This window comes from Phalangium opilio, unplaced genomic scaffold (assembly GCF_054372755.1).
Source record: "Phalangium opilio isolate 3A_F unplaced genomic scaffold, DU_Popi_V2 ptg000089l_1, whole genome shotgun sequence".
NCBI lineage: Eukaryota > Metazoa > Arthropoda > Arachnida > Opiliones > Phalangiidae > Phalangium > Phalangium opilio.
In genome coordinates this window covers 3,443,355-3,460,331 of record NW_028324194.1, presented here as the reverse complement: position 1 = coordinate 3,460,331, position 16,977 = coordinate 3,443,355, and the positions used below count along the sequence as shown (strand labels likewise).

At 36.0% G+C, this 16,977-nt stretch overlaps 1 protein-coding gene and 2 long non-coding RNA genes across 7 annotated transcripts; all 3 read left to right on the top strand.

The window, feature by feature from the left end:
• Positions 1–1,112: 1,112 nt before the first annotated feature.
• Positions 1,113–5,610, top strand: LOC149647033 (uncharacterized). 5 transcript variants are annotated; one of them, XR_016371856.1, is made up of 3 exons: positions 1,157–3,447; positions 3,545–3,967; positions 4,034–5,610. It is a non-coding gene; the product is annotated as an uncharacterized LOC149647033 (long non-coding RNA). The 5 variants fall into 5 exon arrangements; XR_016371857.1 differs by lacking the exon at positions 4,034–5,610 and having other exon boundaries at positions 1,159–2,394; positions 2,627–3,447; positions 3,545–3,718; XR_016371859.1 differs by lacking the exon at positions 4,034–5,610 and having other exon boundaries at positions 1,160–2,727; positions 2,961–3,447; positions 3,545–3,718.
• Positions 5,611–7,582: 1,972 nt separating this feature from the next.
• On the top strand, positions 7,583–8,064 carry LOC149647032 (uncharacterized). The gene is made up of 2 exons (XR_016371860.1): positions 7,583–7,787; positions 7,885–8,064. It is a non-coding gene; the product is annotated as an uncharacterized LOC149647032 (long non-coding RNA).
• Positions 8,065–8,934: 870 nt separating this feature from the next.
• Positions 8,935–15,433, top strand: LOC149647031 (uncharacterized). The gene is made up of 2 exons (XM_089849884.1): positions 8,935–9,114; positions 10,318–15,433. Exon 2 carries the CDS (start codon positions 10,593–10,595, stop codon positions 14,730–14,732), a length of 4,140 nt encoding a protein of 1,379 aa, XP_089706010.1. The 5' UTR covers positions 8,935–9,114; positions 10,318–10,592; the 3' UTR covers positions 14,733–15,433.
• Positions 15,434–16,977: the final 1,544 nt, after the last annotated feature.

Genomic DNA, 16,977 nt, shown 5'->3' with positions numbered 1-16,977 from the left:
TCTACACACCACCATCTTCTGGTCTTTGTCCATCCCACATGGACACCAGTCTGTACACACCATCTTCTGGTCTTTGTTCATCCCACATGCACACCAGTCTGTAAACACTGGCTCCGAATCACCACCGTCTTTTGGTCTTTGTCCATCCCACATGGACAACAGTCTGTAAACACTGGCTTCTAATCACCACCATCTTCTGGTCTTTGCCCATCCCACATAGACACCAGTCTGTAAACACTGGCTCCGAATCACCACCATCTTCTGGTATTTGTCCATCCTACATGGACACCAGTCCTTGCTTTAATTATTTCAAGAAGAAAGCTGAGGCTTAGACTCTTTCGAGTAAATCAAGTATTATCCGTAATAGGCTTAGTGAACCAAAGAGGAAATAATTGAGACCTGAGGTGAAGTGAACTATGGGTTTTGATTTTCGTGTCTGAAATGAAGGGACATTAACGGTTCAGAGTGAGCCGAAAGTTAAATACACGTTTAAATAATCAAGTTTAGATGTTATAATAGAAGAAAACGTCACGGTGGCAATTAGATCAGTGAAAGGGCTAATCGTAATCGGGTTATAGCTTCGAAGTTTTCATTCTTGTTATGGTGCGCATTGGTTTTCTGTGCGTCTAACCAAAAGTCAGCTTTGGTGATATTTAACGTTAATACTTTTGTTGGCAAACTAAGAATATCGTCAGAGGTGAAACGAGACAATAGTGTTTATACCAAGACATATCTTTATTGGGTGTAAAATGTGTTCTGCTCTACTCTATATTCGCTGTGCTTGGAATACTGCTTAATAATTCGTAAATTTTACTTAAAAAAAAAGAGAAATAATTCTACATCAAGTAATAAGTTTGAGGTAGTAGTCCTCCTCTTGACTCGGAGAGGTAATATTTTGGTTTTTCCAACTTGTTAAATTCAAGAAGTGAGGGTTACTGGTCCCCAGGACCACTTTGTTAATTGTAAATCTATAGGAAAACAAAGACGGGGACCAGTTTATTATTTCCGACACTTGGGGGGACTCACTGGTCCCAAGGATTAGTTTAAAAACAACCTTATTTCCCAGACTGCTGCAAATCTGGTTCAGAAATAGGGCCGGAAATAAGAAAAAAAATTAATGACTCGAAAAATATAGGAAATTGTCCACTAGAGTGCGCAAAAATTGAGTCGCGTCTTCATAGTCAAGGTATCAAAACTTCCGAAAGATTTATTGGTCCAGTGACGCCCTTGGATTTTAAAACAATTATGGGACATTTTAAAATTTTATTGGACAATGTCCAGTGTCCTGTGCTTATTTCCGGCCTTGTTCAGAAATTGGGGTAGGAACTTGGAAGTATGTTTTTTGGCCATATCCTATGCATTGAACTTGCTAACATCTTAAACTGACTTCATATAGCGAAAACGTTTTTGTCATAATTTACAAATTAATTATAATAACTTACTTTAATAAAACCTATTTGTTTTTGATGAAACTTCAAAAAGACAAACCTTGAATAGTTACTTGTTAATTTAAGAGTATTCCGAACCTTAACTTTGATGTAGTTTCTTAGTTATTTGACGTGATGGACCACCAGGCACTTTTCAGTCACCATGCAGAACATTGCGATGTGAAAGAGAATTAATTAATTAATATTTTCTTTTCTTCATAATATGAATTGAATATATTGAAATAGTTTTTGTAATTTCGATGCTTTTAGAAGTTTTGTAGCTATAAAACTCCGTTTCATTTTGATATTCCAAGAAAAAATTTATATTATTATTTCAAATGGTTGTTTATATATCACTTACGCTATACTACATCACTATATAGGATAAACATTTCGTAAGAGATTGCAAGACTGTTAATATGCCTAGTGAAAAAAGTGAATATTTAAGCGCCGTGTTGATATAAAATGTTTTTTGCTCTTCGTGTCTGTAATGAAGAGACAATAACGGTTCAGAGTGAGCCGAAAGTTAAATTTATATTTTAAAAATCGGGTTTAGAATTTAAAAAAGAACCAAGCATCATGGTGGCCATCAGATCGGTGAGAGGCCATAATCGGGTTATTGCTACTAAGAATATCGTTGAGGTGAAACGAGAGGATAGTGTTTACACGGCAATCCCGTTGTGAATGTAGCTTTGATCATAGAGGGTATACAGTCGAGGCGTAGACAATTGGGCCTTTACAAACTCATAAAAGTAATACCTCTCCATGATTAATACTCTTCATTTCCTGTTTTTCCCCATTGACATATTTTCACGTGTAAAAGATATAACCTTATTGGATGTAAAATGTCGTCCGCTTTAATGTATATTCGCTAAGCTTTGAATACTGCTGTAATAATTCATAAATTTTAACTTCTGCAATTGCTATTAAAAAAGAGAAATAATTCAATAACTAGGGAAATAAGTTTGTAAGTAGTCCTCTTGACTCAGATAGGTAATATTTTATTTTTTCCAACTTGTTATAATGAAGATTTTGAGTACAAATTAAGGAAAAGATCAAAGGTTTTCCCATTAAACTTCTTAGCTGAAAATTACTTGAAAAACTTTCGTTTCAATCATTATTAAGGCTAAATATCTAATGAACTGTTTCGAAGTGCAGCTTACTTTACATTATTTATTTTATAATCATTAATTATTTAGGTGTATTTCGTCCCGGATCTAAAGAGGTTAATTCATAAATTTTAACTTCTGCAATTGCTATTAAAAAAGAGAAATAATTCAATAACTAGGGAAATAAGTTTGTAAGTAGTCCTCTTGACTCAGCGAGGTAATATTTTATTTTTTTCCAACTTGTTATAATGAAGATTTTGAGTACAAATTAAGGAAAAGATCAAAGGTTTTCCCATTAAACTTCTTAGCTGAAAATTACTTGAAAAACTTTCGTTTCATTCATTATTAAGGCTAAATATCTAATGAACTGTTTCGAAGTGCAGCTTACTTTACATTATTTATTTTATAATCATTAATTATTTAGGTGTATTTCGTCCCGGATCTAAAGAGGTTAATACATCGTCAAGTGTAGACGACTCCCACTCTCTTGGTAAACGGCCCAAGTGTAGGGTTTCGGTTAAATTAAAAGTTATGAAAACCCAAATATTAGCAAAATTTAGTCTGCACTAAAGTTCCTAGATTCTGCTGCTAATATCTCAACAACTAACTGTAACATGTTAATTTACCCTGATTTTAATATGAATTTATCTTAATTTTTTAAGCAAGATTTTACAATAATTAAATTATAGCTTATTTCACATTTCCCTGATATTTAGATAAGCCTTCAAATCGTTTGAAAATGTAACTCTTCGCTATCCTGTTATTATCGGAGAAAAATTAGCAATGAACACTTTCGTTAAGTGCAGTCTTTTGAGGCTATTTACCACTTTTCGAAATGGCCAAAATTCGGGAGTTCGGTCGAATGGGACCTCCCAATTTTGATTTCGAACGAATGGGAATTTGGTCTAATGGTAGGAACCCGTTCCTTTAAGATGTAATGTTATGTTATCTATGCTTTTCCTTTACATCATTCATGGTTACATGATTTTCTAATATAAATTAATTTAGTTACAGCTCGTAATAGTGGCCGTGGATAAACTGATAAGTTGGAAACTGGAATCTTCAAAGACACAAAGGCACATGGGATTAATATTCAAGGGACACGCAGCGCATCTTTAATATTATGACGTTTCCTTTTATAAAATTATGATTATGCAGATAAAAAAATTATACTCAGAATTTTATGCAAATTTGTCAAACATCTTTTCACCGATTATAGTTTAATAATTAATTTCTTCACTTATAAAACCAATCCGAACCGATAAAGCACGAATGAATCGTCTAAATATAAGTAGGGGTATAATTTTCCTTTGCATTTAGCCAAGTGAAACAGAGCCCAAAAGCTACACAAATACTAAAAGAATCTCAACGCCGAAGCATATTTGCCATATTTTCTTTTAATACTTTGCAGAAAGAAAATATTGCGGTTTTGTAAGTATTATTTTTATGTCAGAGAAATTATTAATGGCGAGAAAGTGCCAATGAAGTCTATTTCAGATTACATGAAAGCAAATAAAAATGTAAGCGAAAACAAACTCATCTCGCGAAAACCTGATACTTCAGTCTCCACAACATTCCATTTAGCAGACGCCACTAAACCAGCAGTACTAGTTTTTAAAACTATTTAAATACTAATAATTTTGTAATAAAAGATCATTTATTTTATATATTATTTTTCCTTTTATATTTAAAAAAAGGCCGTTCTTTTAAGGTATAATATTATGTTACCTGAACTTTTCCTTTAATACGAAATATTGGATGAAAAATATGGCCCAATTTTGCTTTTCGTTATATCAGTGAACTCAAATAACGGATAGTGTAGTGTTGTGTTGTGCTCCATATACGAGAGTAGAAAGCCTAGCACGATTATTTTAAACAATATTATGTGGAATACGCAATTTATTTAAAAGTATAGCCCCATTTCGATGAAAAGTGCCTTGGAATATACGTTATCGAACACAGCGGGTCGGTGCCGCAATGAGTCGCTGAATTTACTTTTTATCTTGTATTATTATTATTATTATTTCGAAAGGCTACGGTTTAATTGAACTCCGGTTCTTCTGCTTGGGTAAATAGGCCAATACGTGATTCCTATTTTCCATGGCTGTCGAAGCTTAATAGGGTTAAACATTGAAGAGAATAAAACCGTCCATTAGCCTATAGCATACATCACTTCAATTCAAGTGCTAACTAACGAACGTCACTCTATCCTTTTAATACGTTATATTTTATAGTTAATATAGTCGTTTAGTAATAGAAAAAAATTTCCAAAATGTTTTCCAATAACGTGTTTGCTGTATTCACTATCGCCGTTCTCGTGCTAGCGCAGTTGGTGGATACACGTCCTGTTTGTAAGAAAGCACTGAAATAACCTTTGTTTGAAAATGCTTATTCACATCTGTACAGTAAATTTTCCAGTAAATTGATGGAAATCTTGTTTGAAAAATGTAAACAACTTCAAACAAGATTAAGAAAACGGTCACAATTTGACTTTTCCATTTTACTTGCCCAAATAATTGATACTATACAATAAGAAAGATTATTGTTATGTTACCAAATAAATTTAAGCGGGATTAATTATAATTGGAGGCCAATATGGCTGTTGAAAACGTTAATTTATTTATCTTTTATACGCACCTTTTCATTCACAATGATAAGCTGAGGGTAAATCAAATTGAACTTTTATTAAGTGCATAAAAACACGGAAAAAACTTTAATTTTTATAATCTTTTACACGCAACTGTTAATTGACAATGATAAGCTGATCGTAAGTAAAATTTTTCTTTTTCATTAAGTGCAAAAAAACGCAGAGAAATCTTTTATTTTTATAACCTTTCACACGCACCTTTCAATTCACAATGATAAGTTCCATGTGAGTGAAATGCATTTTTTTGATTAAGTGTGTAAAAAAAGCGGAGACTTCAATTTTAATTATCTTTCGCACGCACCTGTTAATTCACAATGATAAGCTGGGTGTAAGTGAAATTCATCGTGTTCATTATGTGCATAAAAACGCGGAGAAAAACTTTTATTTTAATAATCTTTTACACCTACCTTTTAACTCACAATGACAAGTTGCGTGTAAGTGAAATTCATCTTTTCATTTAGTGTGTAAAAACGCGGAGAAAACTAAAAAATGTATTATCTTTCACACGCGACTTTTAATCCACAATGATAAGTTGTGGGTAAGTAAAATTGATCTTTTTCGTTAAGTGCATAAAAACGAGTAGAAAACTTCGATTTTAATTATCTTTCACACGCAACTTTTAATTCACAATGATAAGCTGGTACGTGAAATTCATCTGTGTATTAAGTGCCTAAAAAATGCGGAGAAAACTTTAATTTTAATTATCTTTCACACCCACCTTTTAATTCATTATGATAAGCTGTGAGTAAGTGAAATTCATCTTTCATAATTATATAAAAACTCTTGGAAAACTTTAATTTTATTTATTTCTACACCGACCTTTTAATTCACAATTATAAGCTGCTTGTAAGTGAAATTCATTAAGTGCGTAAAAACGAGGTGAAAATTTTAATTTTAATTATCTTTTACATGCACCTTTTAATTCACAATGAAAAGTTCTGAGTAAGTGAAATTGATCATTTTCATTAAGTGCACAAAAACGCGGAGAAAACTTTAATTTTAGTTATCTTTTACATCCACCTTTTAACTCTCAATGATAAGATGATTTAGGTAAGTGAAACTCATCTTTTTCCTAAAATATATGAAACTCGGAAAAAAATTTTAATTTTTATTATTTTTTGCACCCACCTTTTAATTCACAATGATAAGCGAGGGGTATGTGAAATTCATCCTTTTATTAAGTGCATAAAAAAGCGAAGGAAACTTTAATTTTAATTATCTTTCACGCGCATCTTTCAATTCACAATGATAAGAAGCGGGTATGTGAAATTCATCTTATTCCTTGAGTATACTGTAATTTTTCCTTCACCAATGATGCTAAATTCTACTGTGACATGCAGTTTATTGTGAAATTAAAAGTGAAATTTATCTTTTACACGCACCTTTCTAATCAAAAATTACATTACCTCAGCAAAGAGATGTAAGTAAAATCATTTCTTGCCTATTAATGTCCCTTACTTCCTTACTTCTAAAATTAAATTTCAATCAAATATTGAGAAATTAAATGTGTAAAACAAGCTCCATTCAATTAATAATTACGCTTTCTCGGTAAAATAATGTTACCTATAATAATTACGTATATAATTTTAAACCTATAAGGTCACGCAGTGAAAAATCTCGTTGCGGCCTGTTGTGGTGTGGATTTTTTACATCTAAAAATCAAAATCCACACTCAGGGGCTAGGCTAGTTTAAAGCTAGGTCCACGAGCACCAAGAAATTAGCGTAATTTAGACCGTAACATTTTACCAGCATGAATAACCTCTTATTAAAGGAAAAGGCCAAGTAACATATCATTATACCTTAAAAGAACGGCCTTTTTCTAAATATAAAAGCAATAATATTGAAAAATAAATAAATGATCTCCTTGTACAAAATAATTAGCATTTAATTAGTCTTAAAAACAATCAAGGAGACAAGGACTGCTGTGCCGCCATGGGTTTAGCGGAGTCTGCTAAGTCGTGATCGAGTGTGCTATGCGCTACCTTACCATTACCTCTCTCAGCCCATGAGAATTTAACCAATCCCTTTAGTGGTAAGTGGTTCGATTTTGCAGATACCACTAAACTCACGGCGGCGCAGTAGTCCTCGATTTTAAGATTAATTAAATGGGAATTATTATTCTTTTTTTATATTTTTCCTTTTATATTTAGAAAAAGGTCGCCCTTTTTAATAATAAGTAATGTTGTGTTAGCAGAACTTTTCCTTTAAAAATGTTCAAGCAAAAAAACGGGCGTTTCAAGGGGGGGGGTCGCTAAGTCAGTTAAAACATTGTCGATGACTCTGTATCAGAGTTCAAATTTTTGGGGACCAGAATCAAGTGCCCCATGAGAGTCCCTTTAAATTGACCCTGCTAGGAAGACTAGTGATGTAGAAATGGTCAAAAACTGCGTTTAACTATACAAAAAATAACCTATATCTTTTATTTTTACGTTTGATGTTTCTTGATGCCAGTTGAAGGTGAATTAAACGATATTAATTTTAAAAAGATGTATACAATCATTAGCGTTGAAGTTTGCCATTGGTGCAATTTGAAGATAAATTAGGGTTCCATATACATCTGCAAGTCACGTTTACAATGATCAAGAGTGCCTCTGAATCGAAATGTACATTCATAATAGAATTTAATCCTATAGCAAACTGAACGCTTTGTCCAGAACAAGACGTGACATTATTTTCTAACATCCATTAATTTAACTACAGCTGATCAAAGAGCCCGTGGATAAACTGATGAGTTACGCTAATTGGAAACTTGAATCTTCAAAGATGCTAAGGCACATGGGATTTTCAAGGGACACGCAGCACATCTTTAATATTATGAAGATTCCTTTTATAAAATTATGATTATAGAAATCTAAATAAAAATTTATATATTCAGCATTACATGCAAATTTGTCAATCATATTTTCACCGATTATAGTACATTAATTAATTTCTTCAGTTATAAAACCAATAAACACCTGAAAGAAAAAAAATATAAGCGAAAACTAAAACTATTATCTCATCTCGCTAAAACCAAGAAGTGATATCTAGTTTACTAGGGAGAAGATATAAATTCGCCACATTTCTAGATTCATCTCCAGTCCAAACGTAGGTCCGTAGTTAATCCCCGCCTCTAAATTACAACCAGCATCTCATTGGTTCTTGAAAACTCACATCAGGGCGACGCGAATGACGAAAATTACGTATTTTCCGATTGAGGAGAGGCGAATAGACGGCCTCCTTTTACGTCCCCCCTTGTATTTTGAAAGGGGGACTAGGACTATGGCGCGCGAATACTTAGGCATCTTCTACCTTCTCCCTAGTAAACTAGATATCCCTTCTTGCTAAAACTTAAAATATTATCACATCTTGCTAAAACCTTGAAAATCAGTCTGATATCGGGGCTTGAAAAAGAGTGCCTATAGCCATAGCGGGAAACAGTGGCCTTCTAGAAGGTCAGTGAAATTTTCTTATGATTTAGATGGTTAAATCTTGTACTAAAGAGCTTTTTATGGACTGTCTTGTCCCGTAAGCGAAATTTCTATTATTAGTCCAAGGTAGGTCGTAAGTGCAACTTCTAATTTTTCGATAAAATTCGAATCTATTTTAATTTTTAAAATCATTCAGAGTCAATTTATGAATGTTTCACTATGTTCATTGTTCTTAAAGTTACAAAACAGATTCGATGAAAAACCAGTTCATTTTTGTTCGTAAACCATCCTCTAAAGCTTAGTGGTCGATTGATTGCATTGCATCAAATGAAAATTACTATTCAAGTCTGAAGTTGGCCATAGCAATATGTTTCGTTCGGAGTTTAGAGGAATAATTTGTAAGGAGTATAATCGAAGCAGACACATAAGCGGACGACGCTTTCAAAAAGAAGAAAAATGACGCCTCGGAAAAATTCGTCTGTATGTCAAGAGGGGACGTGGATGGAGCTTATAAACAATGGTATTTATATTGGTGTTTTTAATTTAAAGTTGATTATCATAAATGTAAATAAGGCTAGTATGACTTAGACACCCTAAATGCGTCATTATCCGCAAGAGAAGGTTTACTGAGCCATTTATGTTAAGGCAGTGATGCCCATGGTGATGCCATGGTAACGCCAAGAGACAAATTATAACACTAAACTGATGACGGAGAAAATGCTACATTTTAATTCAGTGGGGATTGAAACAGCAGAGCTTGAAGGGGCTGTCCGACGCCTCTCTTTTTTTACCGCCGGACACGCTATGCTAAGCTCTCTGTGGTTGCCTGCGATTTTTATTTCAAAATATTATTATTAAGAGATTGCATAGAAAGGCTTGCAATTCAATTTGAATCAGTATCTACCCACAGAGCAGTGTGGGAAATAAGGATTTTGATTAAACTGGTCCATGACCAGGGCGCGTAGTCTGGTAAACTAAAGAAGTGGATAATTAAAATAGTTGAGATAATGTCTGGACTCTGGTTACCCTTGAATTTTCTTAGTGCTCTCGTGGACCACTGACCACTCTCCGATTTAAGTTTTAAACTGGACCAGGCAATTTTTAAACTGGTCATTTGCCCTGTGCCAGCGCCTTATTTACGCCTTATTATTACCTTCCACAGAGGGCCTGACAACACTTGCCCTGAAGTTTAAGCTGAGAGAAGGGAGAGGAATTCTTATAGCCCCTTTAGAGAAAATTATCTATGGCTGATTGTACACTGGGAGAGATTAGAAACTTTAGTTTTAGCGTTGTTCTCACAATTTAGCCCCTCTCCACTTATACTTTCTACACGCACCCAAATTATTTTCAAAATGAAATTTCCATGGCGCCACTTATTTCTATTTGGAGCTCATTATATTCAGTACTTGTTGAATCTGAGACCATTAAACACAGATGGACTGGACAAATTATAAGCCAAAACCCCCGTTCTTCTAATTGGCATCGCCCCTAGCGGGAGAGTCCCGAAACCTAATTCGACTCATAATGGCTATGGTTTGAGTCGAAAAAGTTTCAATATTGGTCGAGGCGTGGTGCTAGAGAGGCGCTGCCCTGAAAGAACCACGCGCCATATTTTAATTCCAATCCATCTGTGTTTAATAGTCTTAGATGGTAATAAACCCTTATTTAATTAGTATTATAGCTCAGAAAAGTATATGTTTTGACGATGTGTTTTTAATTTTAGAATGAAAATTGTTTTGTACTACAACATGCCTAAAAACCAAATAAAGATGTCACCGTAATTTCCGAAGTTATTCCTTTGAAGATTTAATAAAAGTATCCCAGCAAAAACTACGAGCTATAAAACCAGTTTATAACTTTTCAATGCACCGATAACATAGTTGACATTGTGTGACACAACAATGAAACAAAGGCTAACAGATTTTGAAGACATTCAATCTCGCAAGTTTCAGTTGCACTCAGCGCAATCATATTAAGAAGTGCATGGTGTAACCCATTATGAAATCTAGTGGCATTTCTCCAATTGTTTGCGATAATGGACAGCAGATAATTACGAAAGGTTTAGTTCCCGATGCAAAGAACGATATTCCAATTTTTAAAGACAAATGTTTAAATAATTGCCTTGAAAGTGATGTTTCTTGTACGCAACTATCAAATCAAACGACCAACGGTTCGCATTTAATCCTGACCAAAATGTCAAACTCAAATCCCGCGCCAGAAGGCAATGTTGCTATTGCTGAAGATGATAAGGAAAGCAATATTAGTCAAATTCAGCATCGAAATGTATTTTTCGTAGACGAGGAAGGCAATTTAATTGCGCAGGTTCATGAAGACGCTCTGGCTGATTATATCACTGAAGAGCAGCAACAATGCAATTTCGTTGCTGGCGAGGAGGAAAGCAATTTTATTGCTGTAGAGGATGAAAAATATTTTATTCCTGAAACGAAAGATGCTGAAGATAAGAAAGTCCATTTCATTCAAGATAAGCATGGAAATATTTTCGCTGTTGACCAAGAGAGTTTTGTAATTCAAGATCAGGAAGGTAACTCCATCGAAAATGTAAACGAAGATTATGTTGCCACAGGAGATCAGGAAGATAATTTTGCCACTGGAGATCAGGAAGATAATTTTGCCACTGGACATCAGGAAGATAATTTTGCCACTGGACATCAGGAAGATAATTTTGCCACTGGAGATCAGGAAGATAATTTTGCCACTGGAGATCAGGAAGATAATTTTGCCACTGGAGATCAGGAAGATACTTTTGCCACTGGAGATCAGAAAAGCGATTTTATTGCTGATACTAGTAACAACCTCCGTGAAGATCAGGATTGCAAATTTATTGCTCAAGGTCCTGAAGGCTGTTTAATCCGTCATCTTCAGCAAGACGGTTCAATAGACGAGGGTCAGTACGGCAACGTGGAAGTCCATTTTGTCACTGAAAGTCAAGAATGCAAATTTATTCCTGAAAGTCATGAAGACAAATTTATTCCTGAAAGTCATGAAGACGAATTTATTCCTGAAAGTCATGAAGACAAATTTATTCCTGAAAGTCATGAAGACAAATTTTCTCCTGAAAGTCATGAAGACAATTTAAATGTAGATCAGAAACAGAGTTTTGTAATTCAAGACCAAGAAGGTAACTCCTTCTCGAATGTACAAGGCGATCATGTTGCTGTAGTTCAGGAAGATAATGTTGCCACTGAAGATCAGAAAAGTAATTTTATTGCTGATGCTAGTTACAATCTCCGTGAAGATCAGGATTGCAAATTTATTGCTCAAGGTCCTGAAGACAGTTTAATCCGTCATCTTCAGCAAGACAGTTCAATAGACGAGAGTCAGTACAGCAACGTGGAAGTCCATTTTGTCTCTGAAAGTCAAGAATGCAAATTTATTCCTGAAAGTCACGACGACAATATAAATGTAGATCAGAAAGGGAGTTTTATGATTCAAGATCAGGAAGGTAACTTCTCGAATGTACAAGACGATCATGTTGCTGCAGTTCAGGAAGATAATTATGCCACTAAAGATCAGAAAAGCAATTTTATTGCTGAAACTCCCGATGCCAATTTTGTTGCTGCAGTTCAGGAAGATAATTTTGCCACTGAAGATCAGAAAAGCAATTCTTTTGCTGAAACTCCAGATGCCACTTTTATTGCTGAAACTTCCGATGAAAATTTAGTTGCTGCAGCTCAGGAAGATAATTTTGCCACTGAAGATCAGAAAAGCAACTTTATTGCTTACACTCCTGATGCCAATATAGTTTCTGCAGTTCAGGAAGATAATTTTGCCACTGAAGATCAGAAAAGCAATTCTTTTGCTGAAACTCCAGATGCCACTTTTATTGCTGAGACGTCCGATGAAAATTTAGTTGCTGCAGCTCAGGAAGATAATTTAGCCACTGAAGATCAGAAGAGTAACTTTATTGCTTACACTCCTGATGCCAATATAGTTTCTGCAGTTCAGGAAGATAATTTTGCCACTGAAGATCAGAAAAGCTATTTTATTGCTGAAACTCCCGATGCCAATTTAGTCGCTGTATATCATGAAGATAATTTTGTAAGCAATGGTCAGGAAGACAATTTTAGCATTGAAGAATGTAACGAAGTTGTTTGTAAGGTTGAGGAAGATAGCTTTATTCATGAAGATAATGAATACAATTGTAACACTGAGCCTCAAGAAGGCAATTTAATTGTTGTAGATCAGTCAGGCATTGTTTCTAAGGTTGAGAAAAGGGATTTTATTGCAGAATCTTCAGAAGACCATGTAGCTGAAATTAAAGCAAGTCACTTAGCCGCTGACAATCAGGATAGCAATTTAATTGCTGTAGATCAGGCGGGAAATTTTATCAGTCGAGTTCAGGATGGAAATTTATCCGCTAAAGATCAGGATAGCAATTTGATTGCAGAAGCTTTGAGAGAAACTTTTGCCAGTCAAGTTCAGGAGGGCCATTTAATTGCTGTAGATCAGGCGGGAAATTTTATCAGTCGAGTTCAGGATGGAAATTTAACCACTAAAAATCAGGATAGCAATTTGATTGCAGGAGCTTCAAGAGAAACTTTTGCCGGTCAAGTTCAGGAGGGCCATATAATTGCTGTAGATCAGGCGGGAAATTTTATCAGTCGAGTTCAGGATGGAAATTTACTCGCTAAAAATCAGGCTGGTGTAGATCAGACGAGCAATTTTATTTCTCAAGGGCAGAAAAGCGAGCATTTTGAAAATCAAGTACAAACAGGCAATTTAATTGCTACACAACAGGCTGTTGCGCGAAATTTACTAGCTGAGATTCAAAGAGACAATGCTAATAAGGGTAAAGTTCAAGAAGATATAGTTAAAACTGTTAATGAAAGTCCGGGCGACTTCTTTATCGCTGAAGTTCATAACAAAATCTCTCCACTGGAACCTAATGTTGGCAATTTAATTGTTGACTCCCCAAATAAAAACATTACTGTTCAAGACAGTACAACTGATATTGATTCTACTCCTAAGGTACAGGATGAAAATAACGTGTATTTAGAAACTCCAAATATAATTAGATCGCGTTATCGTAAGCGCCCATTTACGTTAATCAAAGCGTCAAAGGTAGCTTGTTTAAATAAAGACGAAAAAGAGGACGAACATCGCGTAGACGCAATAGAAGACTCTTTCTTAAGGAAACAAGCGACATACGCCATGATTAAACGCGCCAAAAGTATCCTAAATATGTCAGCAAAGGCTGAAAAGAAAAAGAAAGTTCCTTGTCCGTTATGCGGCTGGGAATTTACAAACGAAGCCGAAATGTCCAATCACAAATTGCTGAGTCATCATTCAGTAGAAAATAAGTTCACTAAGCTTAGTGGTTTAGTCGTGTCAGAACTACCAGTGCCAGTGGATGATGACGTAATATTCCTCAAAGATAAAGGGAAGCCAATAAAACCCGCCCAACAAGAATCTGTTGGTACGCGCGGAAAAAGAAAGAGCAACAACGAGCAGAAACGTTGCTACAATTTGAGGTACCATGACGATGGAATTTATGAAAATGACAAAGCCAATCATAAAGCATCATCGAGTCATAATCATAAAGCATTTTCACAAAGCGTTCATTCATCGGATGATGACTGCGTCATTTTAGATGATGATAGTGATGATTACACATCAGATGACGAGTTCAATACTTCAGATGACGATGTTGTTATTTTAGAGGATGATACGGACTCTTTATTAGAACAATATGACGCTTCTGATATAGATGAACATGAACATGATGTAATCACCATAGATGATGACGATAACCCTCCGTCAGAAGATAATGTCACCACCCCCTTAACGCAAAACCAAGTTGCCATCCCTTCTCCAAGAGTTACAGAAACTAGCATTTCAAATTCCATTACGGGAACGCGCAATGAGGATCATTTGCAAAGTTTTAAAAAGAAAACTCATAAACGTCGTTATTCTGACTATGATATGAACTACGATGATGGTGACGAGCTTTATGACCCTAGACCGGGTAAAAAATTGCAGACCAAAAAAATTCCTTCCAAAGGTAAAAAACCCACGAGACACGGTGGTAAGCAATCGAGTGTTAAGACTGATGACAATATTGGTGAAAAACCGTGGTACGAAATCATTTACGAAGATGATAGTGACGATGACCAGTAGTTAAAGCGAGTCTCGAACTCTCGGCTGTGGTTAAGTTCAAACAAATGTCACTATAGATGCTCCCATTGTCGAGGGATGGACGTGACCAAAGACTAGTTCTAGCCAGGGCCGGAAATAATGAAAAATTTATTATAAGACATGTGTCCAGTGTTGCCTCCTTTGACTGGAAACATTATAGAACATTGTCCACTGGAGTGTGCAAAAATACTATCGCATCTTCATAGTCAAACCATCAAAACTACGGAAACATTATTGGCCAAAATGTCCAGTGACCCCCTTAGTTTTTAGAAAAATTATTTTAAAATTTTATTTAACAATGTCCAATATCCTGTGCTTATTTCCGGCCCTGCTGGACTGTCGGCTGTGGTTAAGTTGAAACAAATGCTCCGATAGTCGAGAAATGGAGCAAAGGCTAGTTTTAGCGCCATCCACGAGGACGAGTTCTAATTTGGCAAGGATAAATTGGTGGCTAGAAGATTAGCGAGCGTGTTAAGGGCGCCATAGAAGCCGATATTTGCTTTAAAGCGGCTTTCGGTTTTGAACACAAGCCCCAATTCCATGTGTCTGAGAGTATTGACAATTTCCCCCCCAAAAATGAATATGGTGCCTTTTAAAATGTTGCAGTCTTGTATATCTTTGATTGTACCATAAGTTGTATTTATGTTCATAATATAAGTGAAAATTTTAGTACTTTTATGAAATGTTGATTTATATTATGGTTAAGACGCCTTCAGACTCTAGCGAGAAGCAAAATCCAAAAGCTGATTTGTACGTGGATGGATGAAAGGTAATACAAGGATGATGGTGGGATGCGAAATCTGAGAGAAATAGGCGCGCTAACTGTGGAACGACTCAGGTTGGGTGGGACGCCAAAAATTGTGGAAGAATAGTCGAATGCATTGGTCAATAACGAACCAATTACAATTAAGTCCGACGAGTAAGGTGGGGTGGCGTAGCGGTTAGCGCTTTCACCTCGCAGCAAGAGGATCCCGGGTTCGACCCCGGGCTGTGGCACCGGGTGAAAATCTGGGAACAAATCCTTCTGCGTGGAATTTGCTCCCCGCTTGTTAAAGGAGTTTCCCTCCGCGGTCTAACACGCTTTCTCCTTTCCACCAAAACTTGCAGAGGTTAACGGTAATAGTTAGTATAGGGCGCTGTAGGTTAGCTGTGGCTTAGGGGCTAGCCACCACCCCTCTATGCATTGTAAAGGGACCCTTCTGTAAACAAGCCACAGGCTTAGTGTGGAAATCCCTTCATAGAAAAAGCTCAGATTATTATTATTATTATTATTCCTCCCCATTTTTGGCGTCCTACCCAACCTGAGCCGTTCCACAATTAGTAGAAACAAGAAGTTATATCTAGTTCATTAGCGAGAAGGTATAAGATGCCTAAGTAATTCGCGCGTCTTAGTCCCAGCCCTCATTTCAAAATACAAGGGGGGACGTAAAAGTAGGCCGGGCTATTTCGCCTCTCCTCAGTCGGAAAATACGTCATTTTCGTCATTGGCGTCACGCTGACGTGAGTTTTCAAGAACCAATGAGATGCTGGTTGTGATTTAGAGGCGGCGGGGATTCACTCCGGACCTGCGTTTGGACTGGAGATAAAGCTGGAAATGTGGCAAATTTATACCTTCTCCCTAATAAACTAGATATCACTTCTTGGTAGAAATAAAATATTATATGGATTAAGTTAAAAGCATTAACCCGGCCCAATATCAGTGTGGTGCCTTCCCTTTTTTGTGACATCGCATGATGGACATCTACGATGTGGGTCATGTGTTCGTCATGGGAAGGAATTGGTTTAGGTTGCATTGTTTGTTGGAATGTGGTAAGGGTAGACGACACTTGAGTTCCTCGTGTTGGGAAAATTTTAGACCGCTCACAACGAGGAACCAATGGTAGCTATACATATATTAGGTAAGGGGGATGTGTAAATCAGAATCGTGATTTCTTTGCACTCATAAGAATTTCCTCCCGGTCCATGAATATACACCAATTCTACCTTGAATACATGTTCATTATTTCTTTATTTTAAAAGGAGATTAATGAAGTGTTTAGCTGCATTGGAGTGTGGCGGGTAAACTGAAGAATTGATTGAATTCGGTCACATTGAGGGGCTACTCACTATTAAGGGTTACGGATCATTCTCCCACTGTAGCTCGTCGAGGGCTATTCACTATCAAGGGTTATTTGCAATCGTTTAGCACTGTTAACGGTATGCCATCGAGGGGCTATTCACTCAACCA